Source organism: Homarus americanus, unplaced genomic scaffold (assembly GCF_018991925.1).
Source record: "Homarus americanus isolate GMGI-L3 unplaced genomic scaffold, GMGI_Hamer_2.0 scaffold18703, whole genome shotgun sequence".
In the NCBI taxonomy this organism is placed as follows: Eukaryota; Metazoa; Arthropoda; class Malacostraca; order Decapoda; family Nephropidae; genus Homarus; species Homarus americanus.
The window spans coordinates 6,873,834-6,897,862 of record NW_024749779.1 but is presented as its reverse complement, the minus strand read 5'-3'; the positions used below and the strand labels follow the sequence as shown (position 1 = coordinate 6,897,862).

General features: G+C 40.2%; 3 protein-coding genes across 3 annotated transcripts; 1 reads left to right on the top strand and 2 right to left on the bottom strand.

Moving 5' to 3' along the window:
- Nucleotides 1–86: 86 nt before the first annotated feature.
- Nucleotides 87–19,618, bottom strand: LOC121853839. Its single transcript, XM_042348213.1, has 7 exons — nucleotides 19,577–19,618; nucleotides 18,589–19,339; nucleotides 18,432–18,500; nucleotides 10,240–10,488; nucleotides 6,393–7,052; nucleotides 1,801–1,880; nucleotides 87–1,552 (listed from the first exon to the last, which is right to left on the bottom strand). Exons 1-7 carry the CDS (start codon nucleotides 19,592–19,594, stop codon nucleotides 590–592), a joined length of 2,790 nt encoding a protein of 929 aa, XP_042204147.1. The 5' UTR covers nucleotides 19,595–19,618; the 3' UTR covers nucleotides 87–589.
- On the bottom strand, nucleotides 6,017–7,587 carry LOC121853892 (protein spaetzle-like). Its single transcript, XM_042348274.1, has 2 exons — nucleotides 7,544–7,587; nucleotides 6,017–7,137 (listed from the first exon to the last, which is right to left on the bottom strand). The coding sequence occupies exons 1-2, from the start codon at nucleotides 7,559–7,561 to the stop codon at nucleotides 6,355–6,357; spliced, it is 801 nt and encodes a 266-aa protein (XP_042204208.1). The 5' UTR covers nucleotides 7,562–7,587; the 3' UTR covers nucleotides 6,017–6,354.
- LOC121853893 lies at nucleotides 15,787–17,091 on the top strand. Its single transcript, XM_042348275.1, has 2 exons — nucleotides 15,787–15,828; nucleotides 16,139–17,091. Exons 1-2 carry the CDS (start codon nucleotides 15,805–15,807, stop codon nucleotides 16,793–16,795), a joined length of 681 nt encoding a protein of 226 aa, XP_042204209.1. The 5' UTR covers nucleotides 15,787–15,804; the 3' UTR covers nucleotides 16,796–17,091.
- Nucleotides 19,619–24,029: the final 4,411 nt, after the last annotated feature.

Sequence of the window (24,029 nt, the reverse complement as noted above, 5' to 3'; positions counted from 1 at the left end):
ATCGGTATTAAGAAACGTATATTTTTAAAATGTGTCTCTAAAAAAATCGTTGGATAAAAAGAAAACAGGATATTCACAATAATAAGTCAAAATAGCATCGTTTATTTGTTTATTATTTCCACGAGCGTGCGGGAAAAGAAGTTGCTGTACGATATAAATATACATAAAATAAAGGTAATATTTTTCCAGGCAACATCACATTGAGATGACTAGAGAACTGCTTTCTTCACGTATTATAACACTGAGTACGGTCACGAACAAGTCCTTTCACCTCTTCTGCTGTTCCACGAACCCCGAGATTCAAAATCTTGATTCCGAAGCATCCGTAGACAGAATAATGCATCAATATCTACTCCTTCTGAATCTCGGGATTCGAGGAGCAGCGAAAGAGGTGAGAGGACTTTTGTTCGTGACACTGTACATCATGCCAGGGACGGTGGCTCCTGCAGCAGCAGTGTTGCTCTCACAGGAAACCACCCGCTCGTGCCCCTAGACTACACATGGTAGAAAAATAGGATTCACAAAAGTTTTGGTTACGATCTAATTATCTAATACTTTATTGTTATCAAATATCTGTGGTGTGTTGGCCTTAGTGGTCGATGGTGTAGGCACCCAGTAGACAGGCACAGCTGGCGGGCAGCTTGAAGGTCTCGATGGCGAAGGGGAAGTACTGATCATAGGGGTCGTAGACGAGGAAGCGGTGGTAGATGGACTTCTGCAGGCACTTGGACTCGTAACACTCAGGAAGCAGAGGACAGGCATAGTCAGCATTCAGGCATTCTTCGATACGTGTTGTCTGAGTAAGGGTTTGGTAGTGGACTTCTATGTTGTTGACGATGACGCGCCACATACCGTCGGTGTTCTGGGCACGGAGAGGCATAACGTAAGCGGTTTCTGATGGACACAGGTAAGTCTCCTCCTCTAGGGTCTTGGGACGGTAGACAGAATTTTCTGTGCTGAGGTCAGCCACGTCAGCGTAGAGAGTGAGGAGTTTGTCAAAGTGTTGTTCAGCGGCATGCTTGATCTCGTAGGTGGGATATTCGTTGTCCTCGAGGCACCAGGGCTTGGAGGTGTCAGAGGCACAGGCGGGGACGGCGGGCTCGTGTGTGGGGGCAGGCTGAGGGTGGTAGGTTGGCTTAGGAGAATACCGAGGTACAGGACGGTACGCAGGCTCAGGACGGTAGGCAGGTTCAGGACGGTAGGCTGGTTCAGGACGGTAGGCTGGTTCAGGACGGTAGGTAGGTTTAGGACGGTAGGTAGGTTCTGGACGGTAAGCGGGTTCTGGGCGATAAGTGGGTTTTGGACGGTAGGCAGGTTTAGGACGATAGGAAGGCTCCGGGTGGTACATGGGCTCTGGGTGGTACGAGGGCTCTGGTTTGTATGGTGGCTGTGGACGGTAGGAGTGGCGAGGGGGGTAGGAAGGTGACAGTGGGCGGTAAGGGGTCACAGGTGGAGAGGGGGACCCGTGACTCACAGACGGGGCGCCGCCGAGACTAAAGCTCATGTGGGAACTCTGGTCGGCCAGAACCACAGCCATCACGGCCGCACACACCTTGAGGGGAGGGATACATGAGTAAGAATGGCACTAGTGACTATCAGAGAGCTTTCAGTTCATGGACACCCATATAACGAGAAACAATAAGCTGAACGTTTGCTGTAAAACACACACCACACACACACCGCTATATAAAAATACATAAGCTAAGTTTTTCATTGGTACATCAGGGAAAAAATCAAAAGTATTATATCACAACTGAAATATAAACTAAAGACATCAAGTAAAGAAAAACTCCTTCTCACCACAAATTTCAGAGCCATCGTTCGTGTAGGTCGAACACTGGTGTAGGTGGGAGACTGTACCCAGGTGGCACTCCTGCTGTCTTATATACCAAGATCAGAGCGGCACCCGACCCACTCTTGTCTGGGTGTGAGGAGTGACAATGCAACCCGGTCTTTAAGATTGAAAGTCGCTGGTTACAGGGTTGTCTTTTTGGACCTTATTTACAGAGGATCGTTGTGCCCATTTGTTCGCTAATCTGTCATTACTCAGTGAATATATACCCAGAACAAGAGTTACTCGGTTTTGCAATGGTTGTGACGTGACGGAGTGTATGACGGACGAGTTTGGCAGACTGATAGCCAGGTGGTTTTGTGATTATGAACAAAACGTAAACAAAGAAAGGGAGAATAGAATATAAATGTCAAAAGTGAAAGAAACCGTAAAGAGAGAAGAGAAAATAAAATAAAGAGAAAGAAGAATGAACTGGGAAAACAAATCACCTATTTTAGCTCAATGAGGAGCATAGTGGCCTCCGAACTACTATTTATAATCATTCAAAACAACAATTGTGTGAATGTTAGGTTTATACGTCATATAACATCAACAACGTTGAAAATGTAGGTTGAAGGAATCTGTCAATTACTCCATCTACTTAACAAACACGATACAACATTATCACCCTCACCTGTCAAGACTCAGGTGGTACTGCCATTGAATACAGAGGTTAGAAATTATTCCTTCACTTGAATTTACATGATTTAGATTCACCATAGAGAGACAGGTGAACACAAGCCAACCCAACATTTCCTCTACCTGGATACACAGACATGACACTTCTCACTAGTATACTCACTTCAATAAAAGGTTTTATTTATTAAACTTAACGATAAAAGATCTCTATAAATATGACATAATCTCTCTTAATTTATTTCCTCTTATATCAGTTTAGTCATTATTTATTTGCTCATTGTAAGAAAAAAATAATGTCAAGTAGTGTAATTTAGTTTACTGAAGAAAGAGGAATATTATTAAGTTGATTTTTGTTTTTTACATGATACGATATAATATTATTCACGGCATTAATTATTTATAATCTTACACTTACTTTCACGAGGAGGAGGAGGAGGAGGAGAAGAAGACGAAGAAAAATAAGAAGAAAGAAGAAGAAGAGATCATAACAGATCAATTGAAAAAATGAATACCAAAGAGAAAAGGTGAAAGAAAAGGGAATGAATAAGTAAAAAAAAAAAAAAATAATAATACCCAGTGGCATTTGCCAGTTTTTTGTTGTTCCGGAAGTCACGTGTACTACCAATTTCCTCACCAGCCAATCAGCTGATCATGATGATGGCGACGTGATCAGCTGGCCACGCCTCACTAAATACACTGCCACTCGGGTCTCCACTTTTGCTCCAGGCACTACAGCTAAACTGGGTGTGTGTGCATAGACCTTGTTGTGACAGACAGACACACAGACACCCACAGAAAGAGAGAGAGAGAGAGAGAGAGAGAGAGAGAGAGAGAGAGAGAGAGAGAGAGCACAACTACTATGCACAAATATCAACACCACCAACCCCCATCGTTTCATTTCTCCAACCGACCGAGTGGGTGTGTCAAGTTGTGCCAGAGTAATTATGTGACTATTATACGTAACCTTTGACCTGAGGTGTAGAGTAAGTCACAAGGTCACAGCAATAACCCGAGCCACTCTCTCGGGTCGTGTGTGTGTGTGTGTGTGTAATTATTCTTTATTCTCCCCAAATTTTATTAATAACTTGGTTGGCTAATCTTATATTCCTGTCGTCATTATTATTATTGTTATTATTATTATTATTATTGTTATTATTATTATTATTATTATTATTATTATTATTATTATTATTATTATTATTATTATTATTATTATTATTATTATTATTAGCTATTGGGGGAGGCTGGGGGCCATTTAAAAAATAGTAGTAGTAATAGTAGTAGTATATAATAATAATAATAATAATAATAATAATAATAATAATAATAATAATAATAATAATAATAATAATAATAATAATAATAATAATAATAATAATAATAATAATAATAATAATAATAATAATAATAATAATAATAATAATAATAATAATAATAATAATAATAATAATAAATTTTATTAGATTTTCTATTTATAATTTTTCTTCATAATACAATCAAGACAATTAATTTCGCCCTGATTACTAGTACAATCGTGCTTAGGATAATTGTTATCATTAATGGTGTTACAAAGAAATTAAAACAATTCCATGTTGCTTCACCATCTTAAATTATAATATTTTAATTTACGCGTCTAACTGTTGAAATCTGCTTAACGTATGCTATTGTATGTTATATGTTGTGTGAAGCTACGGGGAGTGGGGGGATAAGTGGTGGTGGTGGTGAACAGTGTTGTTTAGGCAGTACATTATATAAGTTTCGGGGTGAGCGTTATCAGAGACGAGGATTGTAGCGCCTGTGTTTGTCAATTGAATGGCGTTGGGTTGGATTGAGAGGGTAGTTTTTTGGGGGGAGGGGGGGGGGGTGTATATTTCATTCACGTTATTCTGTGGATTTTCTTTGTGACACGTGAGGATAGTAGTCTCATTTTTCTCCCTACTCCTCCGCTTCTTTCATCTTTTTCTACGTCTTATTCCTCCTCTTTCCTCCCCTCCTATATTATCTTTCCCTACCTCCCCTTCCTCCTCCTCCTCCTCCTCATCATCATCATCTTTTTCCCTTACCGCACTTCCTCCTCCTATTATTTCTCTTCTTTCTTCTCCTCCTCCTCCTCCTTCTGAACACACTCATTGTTCAAGAAATTTTATAATTCCTAGCATACTTTGGATATGCTCTGTACACTCGCGACACAGTTAATTGCTTGTAACCGGAAGCAGGAGGAATTTATAAGCTGCAACATTCAAGGTTATAATCACAGCTGTTATTCGTCTGTAGTTCGGAGAGGATAGATCATCGCTGCCAAGGATGTCACGTAGTGGAGGTAAGAATGAAAATCGCTCGTATCCACACTCCGTGATATTTTACCTCTGGAGATACGATAGTAGAATCTCCTCCTTTTTAGGATGAATCACATTTAGGATCGTTTGGATCCCTTTATATGAATCAATATTTTTAGGTGTCGAGGTCGGTGTAAAAGGCCTCCTTGATGTCATCCACTGCATCTAGTGTTGGGGCGTATGCACTGATGAAAAAAGCATGACGTGAGTGATTCAGTGGGACTCGGAGCGTCGAGAAGGTGTAGCCAGACCCCCATTCTGTGAGTCAACCCTCGTCTGGGAGCTGGGACTCATAATGGCTGCTAGGTCGATGTTATACCTAGCCAGCTCTTTTACCACACGGGCGGTTCTTCCTTAAGAACGCTCATTTGTGCCAGTATCCAGAAGGATCCTGACATTCTATGCAGCGACCATAAGAGGTTGCATAGTTTGTTTTTGTTTTGATCTGGGATTATGATTGCGTTTTCGACCGCATAAGGATGACCTTACTGGGTGCGGTTGTCCAATCAAGTTGGTTCTTTAGCCAGGCTATGTTAAGGGCACCTTTTCTAGCTCCCTCCCTATGTGGGGTGAGCCGAATGGCTTCTCGAAAGGGTTGCTCAGTCAAACAGAAAGGACTGCTTTACACTGCTACCTAGTTCCCAGTGCATTAACGACCATCTTATCTGTGCCGCCCATGTGCAGAATTGTGACTAGAGACTCCCGGCAGTCATCTCTGTATGCCTCCCCTCGCCATAGGGCTTTTTGGGGTATAGGGGTTTTGTTGATGATGAGGAGTATGATGAGCTGGATGATGGCTGTGCGTGAGTTGATTATTGTGGTGAGGCAGGAGCGCAGGCTGCAACCACACATCTTGGCTCTCCATTTTCCTGGTTCAGTGGTCAAATGTTGCTACGACTGGGAAGAGGGAGAGTTGCAATGGACTAATGATAGCCCAATTTGTTGGGTTTCGCCTTAGTAGGCTGTCCATCATGCATTCCCTTCATCCGCCGGTGTAGTCGTTAGGTTCCCATGGTGGTCATCTATTCCGCCTTTACCGCCGTTGGTGCTCTGTAAGCATTTTTTTCCCGGACTGTAACAATACTTCTCCCAGGTCACCAAACTATAAGGTGGACTGTTTATTTTCTGCACAAAGAATCACTGAGTGTCGTTCACGTATATGGCGACTATTCACTGATATTTTTTGCTATATAATAAATGAAACTCCTCGTTGATGTATTTATTTTTTATTTATTTTATTTGTTTGCAGATTGATAAAGCATATTAGAAGATAAATATTAAGATTGGCTTGTAAATATTTAACATTACACAATACTTATCACAGTAAGATGACTAGAGAACTGCTTTCTTTACGTACCATAATACTGAGTAATGTTAGAATGACAGTAGTGTATCCTGCACCAGCCAGTTGTTGTTACAGGGAGCCACACACTCGTTCGTGCTATTGGGCTTCACAGGTAGACATTTCTCAAGTCAAATTCACAAAACATTCTTAATTTTAAGCCAGATTCTACATTTTTTTGGTTTGGTATGGGTCGTGAGATGGTCTTAGTGGTCGATGGTGTAGGCGCCCAGCAGACAGGCACAGCTGGCGGGCAGCTTGAAGGTCTCGATAGCGAAGGGGAAGTACTGATCATAAGAGTCGTAGACGAGGAAGCGGTGGTAGATGGACTTCTGCAGGCACTTGGACTCATAACACTCAGGCACTTTGGGACAAACACTGCCAGATGTCAGGCACTCTTCGATGCGGGTGGTCTGAGTGAATGTTTCGTAATGAACTTCGATGTTGTTGACGATGACGCGCCACTTACCGTCGGTGTTCTGGGCACGAAGAGGCTTGACGTAGGAGGTCTTTGAGGGACAGAGGTAAGTCTCCTCCGGCAAGGTGTTGGGACGCTCGACGGAGACTTCGGTGTTGAGATCGACGAGGTCAGCGTAGACGGTGAGGAGATAGTGATAGTGGTGCTCAGCGGCGTGTTGGATGTCCTTTATGGGGTACTCGGAGTCCTCCAGGCACCAAGGCTTTGTGGTGTTGGCGGCGCAAGCGGGGACGGCGGGCTCGTGGTGACCGGAGGTTGTGTGAGCGTGGGTACTATGGTGAGCTTGGTGGCCATGATGAGCTTGGTGACCACGGTGAGCTTGGTGGCCATGATGAGCTTGGTAGCCATGATGAGCTTGGTGGCCATGATGAACTTGGTGGCCACGATGAGCTTGGTGGCCATGATGAGTTTGGTGGCCATGATGGCCTGGGGCAGGATGGGCACCATAAAGGGTGGTTCCAGTAACGTGAGCACTTTCACCAACCACGATAGTCACCACCGTTAGTAGTACCTGATGGTGCAGAAAGAACATGATGCTACACATATTATTATTATATACAATATACTTTTGTTCCTGGAAAGGTACAAGTGCATCACAGAGAAAATTTGCCTATCATTGACCAGAGTCATGAAGACAAAATATTGCAATGTATTTTTTATTGAGCCTGCAGGCCGTACACAACTCAGGTCGAGGTGTGGGAAGTTAGAAACGCACTAAAGTTCCACTACGTGAAGCTCTTAATGCATTGCAAATAACAACAATTCGCATCATAGGCACATTAGAATTAAAGTTATCGTAACGTAATTGTAAGTGTTTCATAAGGCAATTTACATATACAAAAGCTATAAAATGGAGGACTCGGGTCAAATATCTATCTTTCTTGAGCTATAGTTACTCGCTTCACCCTGATACTTACCACAAGCCTGAGAGTCATGGTTGATGTGTGCTGGTCGTCCGCTAGAGGGAACTGTACTGTCATTCTCTGCCTGACAGCCTTATATACCGCAAGCTGGACCTAATAATCTCCTAAGTGGAAAGCAATCACCATCACGAGGGATAGCGCGTTGCAATGCGTTCCTGGACTGACTTGCAGTTAAATTTTCAATCAATAAGTAATTTTGAAGGTATCTTATAGAGTAAATTCCTAAGTGATCACTAATACAATAACAATTTAGGTGAAAAAAAACCTCACAATCAAGTGAATAAATAAAAAAAAATGAAAAATCACTGTAACTGTGATGCGAGGGAAGTATTAGGGGCGAGTCTCCACAACAATGACGGACCAGAGGCAGGTATTACGTGTTTCCTGTCCTCGATACACCATGACGGAAGATCTCCTTATGATAACATATCGTCGGTGTACTAATATTCAGTTACTATTTTATTGAAGAAAAAAAATCATGACTTCTCATTTCTTACACTACAAGGAGTATTTATAGTCAGTCATCAGTAATGGTATATTGATGCTGTTATATAACGTTTTAAACTCACAGACATGTAAGGTGGACACAACACGTGGAACTATTGGATGAAGCCTTTAACCAAAGTATGAGGTGTTATGATAAAGTTTAAGATACAGGAGGCTAGATCATGCTGCTGCAGGAAGATCCCATCACCTGTTGCTACGTAAATTCCCGCCTGAATCCTATGAGATAAGAAAAGTTCATATAAAATACTCACTACATGATTAATAAGTGAAATCAGGATTCGTGAAGATTGTCTGTCTGTCTGTCTGTCTCTCTCGTCGTGCTACACTATACAGTAATCGTGGTCAAGATTATCCCATTAACAATATCTAACATCAATATATAGCAAATGACAAAAAGTTAATTACATCAAATGTTTTTCACATCAACAAACTCTCATTTGTATACTATGGAATATATATATTTTTTTAATACTCAAATTTGTTTTATGGATTTGCAGATATTTCACCCATAATATATAACTTGTCTTCATAACTTATAAACTCTGCTACAGTTAATATAAGTACCACACCTCTCTATATAATTTTTATTAAATGGAATGGATGAAATGAGGGTTTTTATTTGTTGAGTTCATTGTTATTTATAAATTCTCTTTACTCAGGCAAATATCTGGTTACATAAGAACATAAGAGAATAAGGAGTCTGCAATAGGCCGGTTGGCCTGTGCATGGCAGCTCATGTCGAGAGTTACTACCACTCTCTATCGTCCATGAATCTATCTAGCCTCCTTTTAAAACTTTCCAGTGTTCCAGCACTTACTACATAGTTGCTAAGCTTGTTCCACTCGTCTACCACCCTATTAGTGAACCAGTTCCTTCCTATCTCCCTCCTAAACCTAAACTTATTCAACTTAAATCTGTTGCTACGAGTCCTATCCTGCTCGGATATTATAAGAACTTTATCTATATCTCCTTTATTGATTCCTTTCACCCACTTAAATACTTCTATCATATCTCCCCGCACCCTTCGTCTTTCTAGGGAATGCAAGTTTAGTTTATTTAATCTATCTTAATATGGAAGGTTTCTAAGTCCCGGAATCATTTACGTCATTCTTCGCTGCACCGACTCCAGTGAATTGATATCCATTCTATAATAAGGGCACCAGAACTGAACCGCATAATCGAGGTGCGGCCTGACTAGCGCAAGATATAGTTGCAATAAGACCTCTGCACTTTATTACTTACATTTCTAAATATAAAACCTGACACACTGTTTGCCTTATTTCGAACATTAACGCACTGTTTTCTCAGCCGTAGGTCAGAGCTTACAAGTACCCTTAAGTCTCTTTCACAAGTCGACTTTTCAAGGTTGATGTTGTTAAGGCTGTATACATTGACAGTATTTGTTCTTCCAATATTAAGTACGCTGCACTTGCTGGTGTTGAATTTCATTTGCCATTTCTTGACCACTCCTATAGTTTATTTAAATCCTCCTGTAGTGCATTTGCATCCTGCCTTGAATTAATCTGCCGCCCTATTTTGGTGTCAACCGCAAACTTGCTTAGTATCTAGATCGCATATGTAGATTATGAACAAGAGTGGGCCCAGCACTGACCCCTGGGGAACCCTACTGGTTACACAGCCCCATTCAGATTTAACACCATCTACGCTGACCCTCTGTGTTCTATCGGTGAGCCATGGTTTTATTCAATTTAAAACTATCCCCTCGATACCATGAGCCTTAACTTTTCTCAGAAGCCTCTGATGCGGTATTCTGTCAAACGCTTTGCTAAAGTCTAAGTAAATAACATCGTACTTTTCGTCATTATCTACTAACCTCGAAGACTTTCCTAAAAAAACGTCAGCAGATTTGTTAGAGAAGATTTTACCTTTGTAAATCCATGTTGAGAGTTGTAGATTATTTATTTTCTCTAAATGCGATCGGATGCTATTTGCTATAATTCATTCAAGAAATTTCCCCACTACTGACGTCAAACTAATCGGCCGGTAATTTGACGTTGATGCTCTGTCTCCCTTTTTGAATATGGGTACTACATTTGCCTGTCTCCACAAGTCTGGCACAACTCCCGTGCCATTACTCTGGGTGATAGAATGTATATAATGAATGTTATTAGCTCATATTTATATAATACTGCTGTCTCTATATGTAACAGTGGATAATATACCCATCCAAAGGCTGTGGCGCCCCCGGAGCCCTCCCAAGAGCGGCGGTGCCCCCATGGGCCCTCCCAGGGGCGGCAGCGCACCCAGAAACCTCCTAAGTGGTGGCACGGCCCCTAGGGGACTTCCCGGGAGCCGCGATGCCCCTAGGGGGGCCCTCCGAGGGGGTCTGCCAGGAGCTGTGGTGCCCACAGGGGCCCTTCTAGGCACTACGGAGAGAGACATACATTCAGCATTATAAGAGCTGTCACAAACTGTTATTAAAAATGTAAGTAAAAATATCAGATATGGAAAGGAAAGAAAAGGAAAGGAAAGGAAAGGAAAGGAAAGGAAAAAAGCAATTAAGAGGCGAAGTTAATATTTTTTCCTATAATTTCTCGTGTTTTCCTCTATTCACTGATTTACAACTGAACAATGGTAAGCCCGCAGTGTTGACATGTGTAAGCACAGAACGCTTAGTGGACAAATTACCTACAGCCATCCCCTCCCTCTATCTCTGTTTACATCACTCTCATATGATTACCTCCGTCCGATGATATGTGACGTGGACTATATAATTTACCTTCTGTTTACTCCTCATCTGCATTTTTTTTTGTATTTATGTTAGTTTATTAAGTCGCTGTTGATGTATTTTTTTATAATTTGTCATTATCTATATTCAACAGTGTTCTCATGTTTGTATTAACTTAGCATTGATGGAAAATATATAATTTTGTTCAGAATGATTAAGAGGAAAAATTTATACCTGGAGTCTTCAATGCCTTTCAGTATTAAGTTGCTATAAATATTTCGTCTGTGTTTTTCCTCACGTACAGGTGATATAGTAAGCGTTATACAGTCATAACATGTAGATTCATAGATGCTCTTTTATTTAATGAACTCTAACTCTGTACTGAATCTAAAAACAAAATATTAATCATTTGGTTCATGAGGTCGCTTCTTACACAAAACAACTGATAAGACTCCATGAATTACAACAAATCTGTGTAAAATCAGGATAGGAAATCACCTGATGGAGAGAAAGCGCGTAACAGACAACGCTGGGGAAATTCTGGTATTTATAACACTGGTCTACAAAAAAAAAAAAAAAATTTCTGGCATGAAACCTTTTAACTGTTTTTTACTAAATTTAAGGTGCTGAATCCAAATCTGATCTCAGATTTGCTCCATCACGTAACGTGCCAGAATTTACTGAGCTACCAGAGATTGTGGATATAGACCGGAATTCACCTGTTTCTACTGATGAAGATGAAGAGACTGATCTTTTCAAGCCATTTAGTGAAGATTGTGAAAAGCCAACGTTGTTTACTCAGTCAGAATTGAATGATCTGGTCAGAGATCTAAATTTGCCAAAACAGTCTGCTGAATTGTTAGCTTCCAGGCTTCAAGAGAAACGACTCTTAAAACCTGGCACGAGTGTCTCCTTTTATCGCAACAGAGAAGAGCAACTGCGGAAGTACTTTCATTCATATGACCAGCTTGTTTTTTGTAATGATGTAGAAGGACTTCTTCTCTCCATGGGACTACCAGCATATTATAGTAAGGATTGGAGACTTTTTATTGACAGTTCTAAAAGGAGCTTGAAATGTGTTCTTCTTCATAACGGAAACAAGTATGGTTCAATTCCAATCGGACATTCTGTACAAATTAAAGAAGAGTATGAAAACATTAAGACTGTTCTCGAGAGGTTGCAATACCATGTTCATGAATGGTTAATTTGTGTGGACTTGAAAATGGTAAACTTTCTATTGGGCCAGCAAGGAGGGTACACAAAATACCCCTGTTTTCTGTGCTACTGGGACAGCAGGGCTACAGCAGACCATTGGGTGAAAAAGAATTGGCCACCAAGACATAGTTTGACGCCTGGTGACAAGAATATCATTAACGATCCTCTGGTTGACAGGAAAAACATTGTCCTTCCTCCTCTGCACATAAAACTTGGTATCATGAAGCAATTCGTCAAGGCTCTTGATCATAGTGGAGAGTGTTTCAGATATATATGCTCAACCTTTCCAAGTCTTAGCGACGAGAAGAAAAAGGCAGGGATTTTTGATGGACCTCAAATAAGAACACTACTCAGAGATCCACACTTCCTTGCAACAATGACTGAGGCACAGGCAAGAACTTGGAATGCTTTCTCTAATGTGGTGCAGAACTTCTTAGGGAACAAGAAAGCGGACAACTATCAAGAAATTGTGGAAGAGCTGCTCTTGAGTTTACAAGCACTTGGATGCAGAATGAGTATCAAGGTTCACTACTTACACAGTCACTTGGACGAGTTTCCAGAAAATCTGGGAGAAGTGAGCGAGGAGCAAGGGGAGCGCTTTCATCAAGACATTAAAGTAATGGAAGAACGTTACCAAGGTCCAAGGGACTCGAACATGATGGCGGACTACTGCTGGAGTTTGATGAGAGACATTCCAGAAGCTGTACATAAGGGATCGGCCAAAAAGAGGAAGTTTATGTAACTGTAACTTGATCTTAATACTTGCACTATTTCTACCGTACATTAATTGTTTTTTTCACCCTTCAATGTTACATTTAAATATTATATGTGCATTAACTTTCCAATTTGATATTAACAATTTTTGGTTATAGAAAAATACAAATTGTAATGCTGAAAAAATTTATGTATACATGTTTAAACCGTCAATTTTGATCCAAAAGTTTACGTTTCCCAGCAAAAGTGCAATATGGTATATCTCAAAAACCAGATGTGATAGACAAAAACCAAAGTCATATTTGGATTCTGCACCCCAAATTTACTTAAAATCCGTTTAAAAACCTGTGCCAGAAAAATTGTGTTGACCGGTGTAATGTAAAAGTCCGAGGCTGACTTCTAGGATGACCTTTACGCAGTGCTTAGTTTATTGTTAGAGGAAGGTAATGATATAAAGGAATGAATGAATAAATAGATGATGATGATGATGATGATGATGATGATGATGGATGATGAATGATGATGGATGATGGATGATGAATGATGATGAATGATGGATGATGATGAATGATGATGATGTTGATGAAAATGATGATGAAGGTATTATTATTATTATTATTATTATTATTATTATTATTATTATTATTATTATTATTATTATTATTATTATTATTATTATTATTATTATTATTATTATTATTATTATAATTATTATTATTATTACTATTATTATTAAATTGTAACCCATCTGATATCTTCTTCATCACAAATAATATAGAGTATTGTTGTTTATTGACCACCGCCGCTGACAAACACTGCCGGTAGCCATCGTCCACTACTGTACAGCAGATATACCGCCCCCCGGCCACACACACTCTCTGCCCTCACGTACAATACTATCACCAGCATCATCACTCTCTTATTATAACTCTCAGACACACACGCACAAAAAAAATCAATAGTGAGAAACGATATATGCATGTTGTGTTGTCAAAGAAAGAGAAACTATTGAGACCCTACAATCGTGTGTAAATGAGGCAGAAAGTCAGATCAGCAACCTGGGACTTGGTCACAATTTTTGTGATGTCATATGGCAGCAGGGTCTACCATTAGACAACACATTATGTTTCCAATATCTTCCCAGGCGGTGGTACTTTCCCGTTTGATAGCTGCCTACTACCTACTTACCTACTTCCTTGTCTACTCCCTAAAATGTTCCTTTTAACTTATTCATTTAAGTAAACGACAGGAATACAGTAACTGGCAAATCCTCTTATGGGCGTTGACATTACAGGAAAGCAGGGCTACCAACACACGGCAGAACTTAGGAGAGTTTGTCAGATTTCCCGGCCAGGTGTGTCATTTTGTATAACACTGAAAAGGTGCATATGCTTTTTTTGATGACTACTTTCAGGGTCCAGAAAGATCTTATATATTTCGTGAAGATAATTGCATAACAGGACAATATAGATTTATTATAACATTTCCATCTTTCACTATTTTTTACCTTTGGTGGACAAGTGTCATTATTTAAAACTTTATTTGTTGAGTCGCAGTAATAACATTATAACGTCACCATCAACGCATTTTTATATCAAACTTAGATAATAGTTTCGATATGAAGACCACCAGTGTCTGTATACCTTTAGTCTCTGAGGAGCATTGCTGTACACATTCACAATCATCTGCCCAGTTACATTATTTTCTCACTGCCTCATTAGTGCGGTTCCACACATCTGGTACATCTACAACTATTGTTTTGTACAACCTCAGAGTCTATTAAGGTCTATGCAAGGAAGTGTAGAAGTGTTAAATCCAGCGATCGTGGCACCCAAGGCCTTTTTCTACCACGATCAACACGTCCATTAAGATAACGTTCTTTAAATTAGCTCTGAACGATATTTACGCACTGATTATGAGCCGCCATCTTGCTGAAAGACAACAGTGTTAAAAATATCATCTGAGAGAAACTGGGACTCAATGTAAAGATAAACATGTAATTGTAATTTCTGGGAAGAAAAACGGACCACAATTCTTTGATTTGGTTATATCCATCCAAGACGTCACTTTACCGGAATATATTTCCCATTCTTAGAATTCAGTTGACTTTTCATCCCGCATGAGGCAACTGTTAATTAACACAATCTGCTCAGTTAAATTCATTTATCGAATCATGTAACACTTAAAAGGTTCGGTTTTTGTGACGTATTTTAATCGCTTTACACCTCTTGTCTTGGGTTCAGTGACATTACCAACACACGTTCATATACATTCAACATTAGTCACAATTATATTAGACAGTGTGTGTGTGTGTGTGTAAACTGTCTAAAATAAGTACAACATAGAGTGTATGTTTTTAAGACAGGATATGGTCGTTGCTGTAAGTCAGTAATATGATTACTGGCGTATGTGTCTTTAATGACTGGTTAACTTGGTGGTCCTGACATCGACAAGCGTTGCCATGTCGTGTCCTCACCCAAACTAGTGGTCAACCAATATTCCCACACAAGGTCGAGAATATCTGAGCACATCATCATAGCTCGTGAATCTGTCGAGCTCCTTAATGAAGTACAGGTAACAAGAATTTTTTTTCGTGCTCTGAAAAGACCATCTGGTTCTGGTCACCAAGTTGCTTAACATGTGTGTCAAGATTATGTTTTTTATTTGTTACAAAACATCAGCAAAATACACACGCACGCTCGCACAGAGAGAGAGAGAGCGAGAGAGCGAGAGAGCGAGAGAGCGAGAAAGAGAGAGAGAGAGAGAGAGAGAGAGAGAGAGAGAGAGAGAGAGAGAGAGAGAGAGTGTCACAATATTACGATACAAAAATAATTCAATTTCAAGAGAAAAATTATGTAGTTATTCGCATCACCTATACCAACTAACCAATAATGACCTGCACGAAATATTAAAGATAAGTGAAAGAAACCCAGAAATAAGTAATAATGATAAGAATACATGGATACTTAGTTATTCCTTAACATAACTTAAATGTCAGGACGTTTATGCCTCGTCCACCATCACCTTGACTCTGGTGGTCATGATCAGAGTGTGGCGGGGTGTTGGTATATAAGCTCACCATCTCCTGGAGCCTCACTCACACTTTCCACGGAGTAGTGAAGATACAACCATGAGGGGCGTCACATGTGTGGTGGTGAGGAGCGTTGAGGTCGTTTATGATAGTGCTTGTGTTTGGGTGCAATATATTAGTTACTGAATTTAACCTGCATTTTATATTGACCGAAATCAGTGGATGTAATGAAACTAATTGAACTTGGACAGATGACGTTACATCTATTGTATTTTGGTTTTAATGTTTCACTAAAACTTTGTAAATTTTTAGTCTTTGTTGTTCCTCTGGTGATGTATAGTACACGTCTAACTTGAGTCACTCAGGGATGTTAATACGTTTTTTTTTTATTAGATTCATGGTGTTTTTTGTGTTAATACTGTTTCTCCTGAAGGTGCTGTTGGCGGAGATCATGGTGGCTCTTGCTGACCAGAACCCCTACCACCCCCCGACCTACCACCAACCATCACCCTCCTACCTCCACCAACCTTCCTACCACCCGACATCCTACCACCCTCACCCCACCCACAACCACCAAGAGCCCGAAGTCCCCGTCTGCGCCTCTGCCACCAACGCCACCTGGTGCCTCGAAGACGATAATTACCCTGAATACGAGATCAAGCAAGCAGTCGACTACCACTACCAGAAGGTCCTTGATCTCTATACTGACGTGGCTGACCTCGACACGAAACTCTCCGTAGAACGACCGGACACCCTTCAGGAGGAGACTTACCTCTGTCCTTCAGAAACTTCCTACGTTAAGCCCCTTCGGGCGCAGAACAGCATTGGAAAATGGCGGATCATCGTCAACGATATTGAAGTGCATTACGAAACTCTAACACAAACTACCCGAATAGAGCAGTGTTTAACATCGGGAAATTATTGTCCCAAAGTACCCGTGTGTTACGAGTCCAAGTGTCTGCAGAAGTCCATCTACCACCGCTTCCTCGTCTACGACCCCTATGATCAGTACTTCCCCTTCGCCATCGAAACCTTCAAGCTGCCCGCTAGCTGTGCCTGTCTGCTGGGTGCCTACACCATCGACCACTAAGGCCAACCCATCCTCACTGTCTCAACAAACAACAGAAACTAAGAATTAAGCCCAAAAATGGCACTGTGAATAATAGTCTTGCAGACTGTGAAGTCTAGGAGCACGAGGGTGGTTCCCTGTGGCGCTAGAAGCCACTCTACTTGGCTGGCCTCAACAAGGCGGTACGTGAAGAAAGCAGTTCTCTAGTCATCTCGCTGTGATCACTTTTTATCTATTTTCTCTTACGACTCTATAGCAAACAATGTGAATGTTAATACTGTATTTTATATTTAAGTATCAATGAAAAGTTAAAAAGTGTGTGTCGTTTTTTTATCAATGACATAAATCGTAAATAATCTTCGTATAGAATATAAATAGTCGTACAGGTACATTATGTAGGTCACTGTATAATAAAGTTATCTAAAACACGAAAAATATGATGTGCAGTACAAGGAACGTTAGAGGGTGAATGAGAAGTTGTACTGTACATTAAACCAGAAGAACAGACTGCTGGAGGAGCACCTCTGCACATCCCGTCCCCAGCCAACCCTCAGCCAGTGGTCATGTCTGTTTACACATTCTAGTTATATTTGAAACGCCCGGGAAAAAATACTAAATTGGCTTATGAACAAATTTCGGTAATATAAAAGGTGATAGGTTAAGAACAATGTGACTTATTCATTATACATAGACTTAGCCACATTATTTAAAGTCATCCCGATTAGAGATAATATATCACCTAAGAGCTTGATAAATCACTTGGTGTATAGTATGTACACACAACTGGTAGTGTGTATAAAAATATATTGCATTGCGTGATGTAGGTATTCAAAACGTTACTCTGTCTCTCATTACGAAAATCAGTTCTCTTTCTTTATACTATGGTAACATGCCAGAGGCACCATCTTAACTAACGCATTAGCTGGAGCCCCTAGCTCTGACCTGTCACCCGCACTTACGTTTGGTATTAACTGGGATAAGAGTCCCGTATAGTGCAGAAAATAAGAAAATATTTGTATGTATATTTAAGTTTGTTACCCATCCATACGTCATCTCCCCCTTTGTGATAACCAATTTTTAACTTTACAAACTTAGGAAAAGGAAACATTATCTCAAGCAACACGGTCAACACTGCAGTAGCGGGACCAGAAATGCAGAATAAACTAATGATTTTTTTATTGCATTAACCGCGTGTGAGATTTCTCTTTTACCAAAATTATATATGGACTTTTTTTTCAAATACCCCTGAACATAATGCGGTAATATCCAAGCAAAGGAATCTCAGGTAATCGAGTCTACCAATAAGTTTAACGTAACATGCCAGCATAATTGTGAGGCAAAAAGAAAATATTATTTTTCCATTCTTCTTCACATGTCTGGAGCTCCCATTGTTGAGCTATACCTCTAGTCAATGCGACAGCAGCGACATTTACTTGAAAGAAACATACATACATACATACATACATACATACATACATACATAACAGTTTAAAAGGGTTCTCCATAAAACATAAAATATGTTCGTCGATATATTTATTAGTTCCATGTGAAATGCAAGAGCATAAGTTATGAATAATAATATGTAGGCTATACTGTTTATATATATTATCAGATATCTTTTATCACAGCAAGATGACTAGAGAACTGCTTTCTTCACGTATCTTCATGTTCACGAAGTCATGCCAGGGACCATAGGATCTTGTAGTAGCAGCTTGTGCTCCTCGACCTAGAGTCCAAAATTCACAAGAATATATTTATCATGCTTTTTACTGCGATCCTTTGTTGTCCTGAGAGAATTGTGGTGTGTTGGTCTTAGTGGTCGATGGTGTAGGCGCCCAGCAGACAGGCACAGCTGGCGGGCAGCTTAAATGATTCGATGGCGAAGGGGAAGTACTGATCATAGGGGTCGTAGACGAGGAAGCGGTGATAGATGAACTTCTGCAGGCACTTGGTCTCGTAGCACACTGGCACCTTGGGACAAGCTTCCCCTGAAGTCAGGCACTCCTCGATGCGGGTAGTTTGGGAGAGAGTCTGGTAGTGCACATCGACATTGTTGACGATGACTCGCCATTTGCCGATGGTGTTCTGGGCACGAAGAGGCCTGACGTAGGCGGTCTCTGAGGGGCAGAGGTAAGTCTCCTCTTCTAAAACATTCGGACGCTCAACGGAGAGCTCAGTGTTGAGGTCAGCGACGTCAGCGTAGAGGGAGAGGACCTTCTCGTAGTGTTGCTCAGCGGCGTGCTTGATCTCGTAGGTGGGATACTCGGCGTCCTCAAGGCACCAAGGCTTAGTGGTGTTGGTGGCGCAAGCGGGGACGGCGGGCTCGTGTTCGTGCTTGTAGGTTGGCTTGGGGTCGTAGGAAGGCTGAGGGTGGTGGTATGCAGGCTGGGGGTGGTGGTAGGCAGGCTGAGGGTGGTGGTAGGCAGGCTGCGGGTGGGGATAGGAAGGTTGTGGGTGGTAGGAGGGTGTGTGATGAGAACCATAGGAGACCGAAGCACCGACATTGTGGACGGTTACATGAGAGCTCTGGTCAGCGAGGACGGCCCCCACTAATACCAGCTGCACCTAAGAGGAAAAACGAAAATCACCAGAAACTTAATATAGACATTAATGTGTGAAATTGCAGTTTGCTTGTCGCTTTATCTCATCATTTATGTTACGTAAACCAAAACCCATAATGATTTATAATTGCATGCATATTTTTTTATTGATATTCTAATGTTTAAAAGACGAACTGTGTATAAATATTAATTTTCATGTATTGGCCAAATATCTTTTAGAAATTTCCTTTTGGCGACCAACCACAAATCTGATAGTCATGATGCGTGTATCTCCGGCACTCCACTGGAACTAACTGTGTAGGGGACATTGAGGCTGGACGCTTATATACCGAGAAGCCCGTCAGTTTCCTCACCACCACCGCCGCCGTAATAACCAGGAGTGCTGGAGGGGAGACATAGGGGCGTGTCGCAACTCACTACTGTATGGTGTCCTATATCCCCTGTGGCTTATGTTACTTCTTATGGAACTAAAGTTTTGTTGATGACTGTAGCTACTTATACAGTATATCCTGAATACTGAGTAATGAACTTTTGTGGTGAAATGTGAGGTAACGATTGTACAGTATATGGCGACAATAATAGTGTCCTTGACAGCAAATTATTGAGAACTGTTTAATAATTATTATTAATTACAAGTCTGCATGTTGTGGTCGTGATTTTCTTAAGTCTATTGTAAACAATCTTTTTTTTCATGAATAAAATACATAATTTCTCTTACTGCTACAATATCAAAATAAATTTACTAAAAATATTAATAAGCAGTATCAACTGGGATGTCTACTTGTTTTTACATACAAATTTAACGCGAGTCAAATTAATTGGCTCAGGAATACGTACTTCCATCAAGATGAGTTCCCAGTCCCAGATACCATAGTGTTCATCAAGCATTGTAAAATTACGATGGTATTAGTATACAGCATTAATTATTATTTTCCTGTAATTACATAACACGGGTACACTGGCACTCCCCTCATAGCGGCGACAGTTATTGTTTTGTTAGCTTAAAATTATTCTGAATTAATGTTGATATAAACTCCACATGTTATCAAAATCAGAAATACAGTTACCTGGAAACAACGGATGTTGATTCGTTCAGCTCCCTGAGTACACAAAGAGACCATCGCTTTGTAAGACTTAGTGAAGTATGGTAAATAATCCTGACTGTTGAGGAGCTGAAACAATATCGAATAATAACACCTGTATATTAATAGTTTATCATTGGTTGTATTTATAAATTATGGAATATACAGTTGTCTACAGTATTCCCTTGACAATTTGGGTAATAGCTGACATCTAGTTGAGAATCATGTAAGTAAAGTGGTCTGTGATTTTAACGTTTATTTGTAGCTCAAATTTCTTTTGTATATTATGGTGATTTTTATGGTTCAACAGCTGTAACCCAATCACTGTATGACCTGCCAGTGTTGTAAATACCAAACATTGGCAACTGTTGAGAGGACAGTTTAACCCTTAGAAGACGATTGGTTTAAACTATAACTCTTTGAGGACGATGGTTAAAACTATAACTCTTTGAGGACGATGGTTAAAACTATAACCCTTTGAGGACGATGGTTTAAACTATAACTCTTTGAGGACGACGGTTAAAACTATAACTCTTTGAGGACGATGGTTAAAACTATAACTCTTTGAGGACGATGGTTAAAACTATAACTCTTTGAGGACGATGGTTAAAACTATAACTCTTTGAGGACGATGGTTAAAACTATAACTCTTTGAGGACGATGGTTAAAACTATAACTCTTTGAGGACGATGGTTAAAACTATAACTCTTTGAGGACGACGGTTTAAACTATAACTCTTTGAGGACGACGGTTTAAACTATAACTCTTTGAGGACGACGGTTTAAACTATAACTCTTTGAGGACGACGGTTTAAACTATAACTCTTTGAGGACGACGGTTTAAACTATAACTCTTTGAGGACGACGGTTTAAACTATAACTCTTTGAGGACGATGGTTAAAACTATAACTCTTTGAGGACGATGGTTAAAACTATAACTCTTGGAGGATGACGGTTTAAACTATAACTCTTTGAGGACGATGGTTAAAACTATAACTCTTTGAGGACGACAGTTTAAATTACTGCTTCTAACACTACTTCTCCACCTACTAATAGTATACTATCATTACTACTTCTACTGTGTATACCTCAGTGGAAAATTAAATTAAGTTGACCTTCCTGACTAACACTCACCAGACGCTGGCCACACCATCATGATTCCTTCACCTGCATGACTCAGTACCTGGCTCCTGCCACAGCCTTCTGCAGGTAACTACTACAGCCTGTTACTTACGAGGTGTTTGTGGTTTTTATGGTGAACGCTAACTGGATACGCTTTCCCTCTACTTGAATTATAATTTTACTCAGGGTTATGCTGTCAAGACACCTTGATACAACTTTAGAAGAACCTAACCAAACCTAACCTAACCTAATCCGACCTAACCCGAATTCTTGATGTAACGTTTGAGTGACAAAATTTGGAGAGGTGATTCACTTGATAGGTTATTTCTCCACAGTAATTCTTCGTATGTATTTATCTAGTGAATGATTAATATTTTATTTTCATTTATCTGTTATCATAAAGCATAAAGACACGTAGTGGTGGTTTATGATTTTTATACACGAACGAAAGTAAGACATATAAAAAACACAGAATATGTGATGGAAGATGAAAATACAGAAAAAATGAATAACAACAATAATAAAAACAACCACAGAAGATAAAGTGTGGAAGAAGAAGAAGAAGCAAATGAAGACGTAGAAGAATAAAAAAATAACGAGGGCGAACTAAAGTAAACGAGAAAAACAAAGGAGAAGAGAAAAATGAATTAGAAATACGAGGGGTAAAAAGAAGAAGGGCAAGAATAAAGAATAAATAAAGATAAAGAAAAAGAAATGAATAGAGGGAAAAAAGGAAAAGAAAATGAGAAGAAAACGATAAAGAGAGGCGAAAATGAACACAACCTTAGGTCTGCTTTGCTTTGTTTCAGGGGAACGAAATCTTCGGCCCCAAAGCCAACAACAGTCGCAGATATTGACTATGAGACAACAGTCACTGAATGCGCATAGATCTGCGGTTCAACTAACTCGACACAGCTCGGGTATTTTTTTTTTTTGTATTAGGATATTTAATGTTAAGGTAATAAAGCGGTGGCGAAGGTGTTGCTATTGGGGAAGGCTGGGAGACACGCCAAAAAAAAAAAAAAAATTGAATAAAGTGTAATACAGAAACTAAAAGTCCTATCTAAATATAACCCCTTTTCCACAACTCTAGTGTTTGGTTTTCTTTTTGTCATGTTTAGTGAATTCTTTGATGAGAAAGCCACTAATACTTCAATGTCTCACACTGGAAATACAGGAGTTTAAGTCGTACGTCAACGTTATTATGGGTCGATGGTTAATCCTTCATAGTGACATAACCAAAGAGGGAGGAAGGTCGGGGTTCCTAGAAGGCTGTGATACGCCCTTGGTAACAACCATAGATATTAATGGGGCATATTTTCACCTCCTACACGTCCTTAAGATGGGTCACCACACATCATTACTCTTCACTAGCGGTTTCAGCTATATTACTCGGTGAAGTTGACGTGTGTGCCTCTTAGGGTGCTGGTGAGGGGTGTGTCGACAGAGGTAATCAGATGTCACCGCTCTACTCCTAGTATTTGTCAATCTCTCTCAAGTAAAATAAGATTTATTGTGTCTTTGGATGTGGCATAATATGTTGATCAAATTATCACAAAACGTTGGTTAAGATTTATTCCACTAAATACACTAATAGTGACAGTGAGACAATAAACTCACACTTAGTGGGTGTTTTATGTTCCCCTCCACCTCACTCTGAGTCCCCGGATGTTGAGGATTATTGGAGACTCAAAGAGAACTGTACTCAAAATAAACAGCTGAAATTTGGTAGGCAGGTGCGAGTGGACGTGTGATGGTGGTCGTGTACTGTACAATGGACGAAGCCGATCATAACCTCGGGGTTCCCCCACGACAAATTCCCACTTGACATATTATCATAACATTAAAACTTAAAGAAACCTGAACTGGAATGACTTCACTTTCTTTATTATTTACAGAAGAAAAACTCTGGTTGGGGGGGGGGTAACATTGGAATGACTTGAAACCTGAACTGGAATGACTTCACTTTCTTTATTATTTACAGGAGAAAAACGCTGGTTGGGGGGGGGGGGGAGTATTATGTGGAAGAAGTAATTTGAGTTTTTCATTATTTTCGTTCTCTTTTTTTCCGATTCAAGGTTGTCATTCTCGCCAGTCAGCGTCTTGTTGCTGGGCGCCGCATCGCTGGCAACAGTGTGAGTGACTTGCTACTTTCGCCCCCAGAGAGGAGGCGGTAGTAGATTATTGCTGAATGTTCCCGGATACGTCATACCACACACGCAATCCCTGTTCGTGTAAAGTCTGAGGACCTACTCTGAAGTTAACAGTCGTCAAATAGTTCTCTCTTAGTATCTAAACCACAATTATATTTTCTTTCATTTACTTCTCTAATGAGACTTTTGTAAGTTTACTTAGTCTTCTATCTCCCGGTGGCTCGGTATTAGGGTAGTCTCTAAATGACCCTGAGGCCACATATTAAACTAAATTTACAGCATCATAGACGACTGACAACTCCAGCTCATAAAGTTCTCTTTTATATACAACATCTCTG